The sequence below is a fragment of the Contarinia nasturtii genome, unplaced genomic scaffold, assembly GCF_009176525.2.
Source record: "Contarinia nasturtii isolate CC-2019 unplaced genomic scaffold, AAFC_CNas_1.1 Cnas_scaffold_350, whole genome shotgun sequence".
NCBI classification, from domain to species: domain Eukaryota; kingdom Metazoa; phylum Arthropoda; class Insecta; order Diptera; family Cecidomyiidae; genus Contarinia; species Contarinia nasturtii.
The window spans coordinates 495,821-502,402 of NW_022197705.1; the positions used below are offsets into that span (position 1 = coordinate 495,821).

General features: G+C 34.1%; 1 protein-coding gene across 1 annotated transcript; it reads left to right on the top strand.

The window, feature by feature from the left end:
* Positions 1-5,656: 5,656 nt before the first annotated feature.
* Positions 5,657-6,169, top strand: LOC116338323. Its single transcript, XM_031763486.1, has 2 exons — positions 5,657-5,761; positions 5,873-6,169. The coding sequence occupies exons 1-2, from the start codon at positions 5,692-5,694 to the stop codon at positions 6,112-6,114; spliced, it is 312 nt and encodes a 103-aa protein (XP_031619346.1). The 5' UTR covers positions 5,657-5,691; the 3' UTR covers positions 6,115-6,169.
* Positions 6,170-6,582: the final 413 nt, after the last annotated feature.

The window sequence follows — 6,582 nt, forward strand, 5'->3', positions numbered from 1 at the left end:
ACCTTGACTTTTGCGCACAAGCCAAATACAATTGTTCCATTGCATCAACATCGATAATCACTATTTTTTTTTTTTGAAGTGTTCGGAAGTCTATTTATTAAATAAAGAAAAAAACATCTTCAAACTCATGTCCCGAAATGAATAACTATAGTCATTTTGAAGCCATTAGCCGAAGCGTATCGAACAAGACTGATGTTTTATTCAAAGGAAACCGTATAACACCAGACAACAAAAAAAATGTTCCTCTTTCACTTTTCATCAAACATAAGAGAAATCAGTCAAGTCGCGCCAAATCTTCAAAAGATCTACTGAAAAAAAAAATCGAAAATTTATTATGGCGCTTTTCAAGCCACCCCGAAAATGCATCCTCCCAAGGAATCGATAAAAAGTGACTTATCGACAAACATATTAGAAGCAACACATTTGACGACATTATCTGACTGCAATGTAAAGCAATGCAACATTATTCATCTGCAAGTAATGTGTCAAGTAATGGCGGTCTCGAAACATGTGGAACTTCAACAAATTACTAAAAGATAAGAGAGCACAATTTTTCCATGTTTGCCATCACGTTAAGTGAATAAAGCAATATTTTAAAATAAACATGAAAAGGAACTTCACATAAATTGTTGGCTTCGTTGGCATCGGCTCTTGAAAAAAGGCGCACTTTGTTAGCGTCACCTCGCATCAAACCGAAAATCCGTTGATGATTTGTGTGAGTGAAGAACACTTTAAAAAAAAAGCGGCAAATTACTTTGTATAGGCGCTGTTCAGTCGATATGCAAACATACCGAATATGGAAAAAAGGGTTGCATCAAGTTGCCTGTTTAAACCTGTTGACTTTCATTCCAAATGTGAACAAATTATAAGGGAATCCGGTTTTACTAACCGTCATCATTGCAACAATATTATAAATTTAACGGAAATTTAGCATAAGCATTCTATTTGGAATACAACATTTATACCAATTTATACACACATCAAATTAGCATCGGCCACATCAAAATCACGTTGAAAATCATCTGCAATGTGCATTTCATTTTTAATATATAATGTAATTCACCCTTCTGTTTATGCTATTTAATGTGGATAAAATCTGCAAAGTGAGTTCATGCCCAAAGATCAGTGCGCAACCGAAATAATTTACCAGCCGTTATAGAATTCGAATTAAAACGACGGTTGCATTTCAGTTTGGAACATCTCATTCTCTCACAATAAGAGTCGCTTCAAATCATATATTTGAGCAATTTGATTGAACTGGTGCGTCTAAGCAGCCTGTGTTTTTTTTTATACTAGATGTAATCTATGTGTGTGTTTTTTTTGCTCTGTATGAAATGTGCGTGTGAAATCCTGTTCCGAGCAAAATCGCGGGATAAATTTTTATATCCGTAAAAACATTCATACATATATGTATATGCACAGACCCTTTTTTCAGCAAGTCCTGTGTTCTAATGGTTGACTTGACTTGAATAAAAGCGAAAATATTTGGTTGTACTGTGTGTACATGCGGTGTTTAAAGCCATTTCAACATGCGCATACGCACTTTAGCCTATAACGAATGACACTTTATTTTCCGTTGAGCCGATTTTTCGGGCTGGCAAAATTGAAAATATGAGAGCCTCATTGCGATGTCCCCTATGAAATTGAAATGTTGTGCACCTTGAAAATTTCAGTCCTTCTCCCTCTGTCTCTCTCGAAATTTGCGCAGCATCATTAAAACCATGAGAACAAAGATTAAATTATGTTGCGATGCATGGACGACTGCGTAACAAGAGAAAACAAAAATATGTTCGGAACCAGTATTTGTTGGCTCTCTCACATGTAACACCGAATTATTTCGTTCATTAGGGAGAGAATGAATAAGAGATTTCTCTACTTCCATCCCATCGCAAATGCATGGGAAACACCATCTAATATGTGCTCAATGTTAAGGGCCACATTTGCTGCCTTTAATAATAATTATATTTTTAGAATGCTGTGTGTGAATTCATGTGAACACGGTGTGTGTTTGGGTGCTTTCGTTATTTCATCTGCCGCGACGCAGAGACATGCACACACTGTGTGCTATGTGCAATTGTACAAGAATCACGATTTCACATCGATTGAGAGCAACGACGAAAATGGAAATTGTTTTGTTATTGAATTGGATTCGTTTAAGTTGCACGTAAAAACATGGAAACCAATTGTCACACTGAAGAACCCCAAACACATTTTGACGCTCATTTAAATGGAATAATTCTAAAAATAAAAAAAAAATCTAAATGAAACCTGAAAGCATTTATTCCTGTATGCCACACACAATTAGGTGGAAAACTTGCTAACTGCGACATGTAGATGCCGGTTATAAGCGGCGGAATTCAGTGTTCACAATTTTAAATGAATGTAAAATACATGAGCATGGTAATGGAAGTGAATTTCCTTTATTTTCAATGCTAAAATCTCATGTGAATTATGCTCATGAAAAATTTCAATTGAACGCAGGTGTGCAACGTCGTTTCAAAGCCTTTAGACTTTATTCAAAGTCAAGTCAATGTGAATTTTACCAAGTTCAAAGTACTTTTTAACCAAATGACTAAGTGGAAATATTCGCCGTTTCTATTCAGTGCTTATTCTCTATTTCGTTTCAACTAAACAACTTTTTTTAGAAGAGTCAATCGAAACTCAAGGACATAAACTAAAAAAGAACGTCATTTCAGAATAAAAAACACCACTTTACTTCATTTTGATTATGATTGAAGAAAAAACGTTGCTTTTGTTTAAAAAAGATGTATTTTCAAAAAAAGGAATTTGATTCTCAATGCATCTCAGGTGATTTATAAAGAATTGAGATTTATGTGACTTAAAACGATTGTCGATTGGCTTTATTGACCACTTGTATCGATGCGCTCACGATTCGAAGTGGATCCAATTTTTTTTTTGTTTTATTGAAAAAAAAAATTCTTTTTAAAAGAAGAACTAATCCAATAAATGCTTATCTAAACACGAACATGAATACGGTCAATTCACGAGAATCAATAGATTTGATGTAACAAAATCACACTGATTCTTTTCGTTGATAGAATCAATTTCGTTCACAAATGAATTGTTTGAAGAAGAAGAAAGAAATGAGAGAGAAAAAAGGAAAGGAAAATTCATGAATAAAAATTTAATAACGTAACGTAATATTGTGAATGAAATTCTGTCAATATATCAAATAACCATGGAAATAAGGATTGATATAATTCATGAGATCGAATTTGCAGCCACACACACGCATCAACCAAAAACTAAAATCAAACGCGATCCAAAGATGATTGTTTCACACAAAAAAATGCCCCGAGAATAAAGAGACCAAACATTTTTCTATGTATGCTAGAAAACATGTTGAAATTGGAATTCACAGATACGACAGAAATAATCCATACACTTGTTATGCTCTAAACAATGCATTGTCTTGAGATTTCATTTTGTCGAATTTTTTTTTTGTTATTTATATGCTTCAGGTTTGATCTATGTGTATGCATGTGAATCCATTTTTTTTGTTCCTGAATGCATTAAATAAAAACAAGATAAAGAAATAGTTCAGTTTTGTGAATTTTTATCCACAGTTTCTCTTTGTCGTTGTGTTTGCCAAAGTTGAAATTCGAGAGCAACACCAAAGAACGGAGAGAAAAGGAGGAACGAACGAACGAACGCACAAAAGGATTTAAAAGAAACTTATTATTATTATTGGATGCTTTATTTACCTGCTAAAGGACAATCCACAAAACATTATTACTGAATCCATTCATTCCGATGCAAAAGTGAATGGCAACAACAAGAACCAAATTTAAATCAATGTGAAACAAAAAAAATACACAACATAAGAGATATGAGAGTGAGAGAGAGAGAGTGAGAGAGAGAGAGGAGAAACCAAATCAATTTGAGATATATCTACCAAGTTGGGAACAAAAATTAAATTTTTCTCATCGCTTCTGATGTATCGACGAATAAATCCAAAAGGAATTTCCTTTGATTTCGCACTGTTTTTTTATTTTATTTTTTTTCCTCTTTCTATCCCGTTCGTGGTTGTCGTATTTACTTTTTTTCTGGACTGAAAACACATACTCAGAATTTTGATTCTATTCTCTCATGCACTTGTTTTGTGATAACAATGAAATGTTCTCAATTTTGCGAAAAATGACATAGACGAAAAAAAAACACTGTATTCCTTCTGAAAAATCACTTTTTTTCTGCTCAGCTTTTGTCTGTTGATTTCTCATTTTATTTTCGATCAGTTTTTGTTGTTGTTGATTTCAAACCTTTTTTCGGTGCGAACCAATCAGGCCACTTTCTCACGGAGTTCGATTTAATTTCGTTATCGACACTTTTTTTTATTACTATTTATACAAGCAACAAAGTAACATTCATTTTCCAATTTCTTTCGTGTCACTTTCTCATTTCTGTGGCATTTTCAGCGAAAATAATTGAAATAGACAGGCAACGATATGAATGCGATATCGTTCGACGCTCAACAAGGAAATTCGAAAATAGTTTCGTCTCTATTTTGGCGCTCATGTGAAAAATCACATTGAAAAGAGACGATGTGAATAAAAAATTGTTTTATGTTTCGGCATTTACCTTGACTAACATGCTGTGTGTGCATATCGATTAAACGTACACACATACCGAACTCATCAAATCGATAAAGAAAACAAATGATAAATTGGCATTTTTTCGAGGGGAAAACTTAGCATTTTACAGCATTTACAAGTTTTCTGCACCATTCCCACGGTGCGTTACCGAAAAATATTCAAAAAATTTGTTGTTTCCGAAAAATAACTTGAATAAAATTTTATATTGCGTCAAGGGAACGAATGAACAAACAAAAGATATCGTTCACATCGGGTGTAACGGTAAACAAGAGACTCTTCATTATTGCTATTATTATAAACATCTGCAAGTTTCCGAAGTTTTTCTTCTTCTGTATTATGCCCGAGTTGTAATTGTCGCATTAAATAACGGTGACGGCGCTGGGCTATAAATAAATGCAAGAAAATCAAAACCGAATAATCGGTCGACCCCCCTCTTTCAACTGCAAACACCACGTATAAATCTTGTTAGTTTTCTATTTACTTCACATGATTAACAAATGCACAGACATCAGCACCGAAATGCAACGACACAATATTTCATTTTGTGGATAATGATTCTCATGACGGCAACAACGATCGTGATCATACAATTTGGCAATGAAAATCCATTTTGAAAACGATAACAACTATGTATGCTCGCTTTTTTCGATTCGTGTGAAACTGATTCGAATTCGAAACACATACACATTTTAACTTTTACTTTAATTAATTGTGATCGATGTTCAGCTTTGAACTATTCACACATCACGTACAATCATTTACACTGTCAACATCAAATGGGTCAGAATGATTATTATGCAGTGACACTTTAGCGGAGTTATCAACTTTTCGAGTTTCATTCGCACCTGTTCAGTGTCGATTATTGGCATAGAAGAAGGCATTTTGTTTGACAAAATCATTTAGAAACGACAACAAGTCATTTGCATTTGAAATGTCAAGTTCAATTGAATTCAATGCCAATGAATCACTATATATTCAGTCGCTGTTACATTCCTGCACTCATTTTGAGTGGGAGTGTTAATGCAAAACCGTTGTGAGGAACTTTGAATTGTTTTCGATTTGTGTGGAAATAAGAACAATGAATTTCAAGTTTTGCAAATGGCAATTATTCGGCATTGTTGTCTTTCTCGTGTTAGAAAGTATTTCGGGTAAATTGTCTTAGACGAGGGAATAATAAAATATTATATTTGCTGCAATTTCGAATATTTCGATTTAATTTTTCGTCGATTTCAATGTGTTTTTTCTTCAATTTTTTCCAGTTTTTGGTGATGAATTGAATGACTTTCAACAAATCGATGGTCCGGTCCAAAGTGATTCGAGTCGTGCATTGCCAACAATTTCAACCAATCCATCTGGAGGTTTGCCGATTCCGTCGCCCGGCGAAAAGCCAACATTATACTTGGGTACATTTCAAATTCTTGCAATGCCATTTTCACCGGACAATATACCGCCGAATTTCGGCAGCATTCCGAGTATAGCGCAGCCATCAAAAAAGGATTAAGTTATCGTAAAATATAAATGTGTGATCAAAATGTATTTTGTGTGTCAAAAAACGAACGGGCAATAAATACTTCCTTTCGCAATTGTTCGATTTTGCATTTTGACTCGGTGGCATTAACTGAAACTTTACAAAACAGAATGTATGTGTAAATAAATTATAAGTTTTTTGTATACATATTGATGTTTGACAGAGTAAAATTTATTTGATTTGAGCAAATAAATGTGCTCGAGAGTTAGTCAATAATCCGATCTTCCTGTGGACCCATTGTTCTGTTTAAAAGAAACTGGCGATTATTCTTAGAGTAAATGCAGGAATTTATTCGTCACCCCATGAAAAGAAATGCTCAAAAGTATAATAAAGACGAACAAACCGAAAGACAAAGAAAAAAATGTCTGAAATTCACGAGTGCACTATGAACGATTGCTGTAGCAGCTGCAGCAGCATTAACGATTCATTGTGTGATCACTT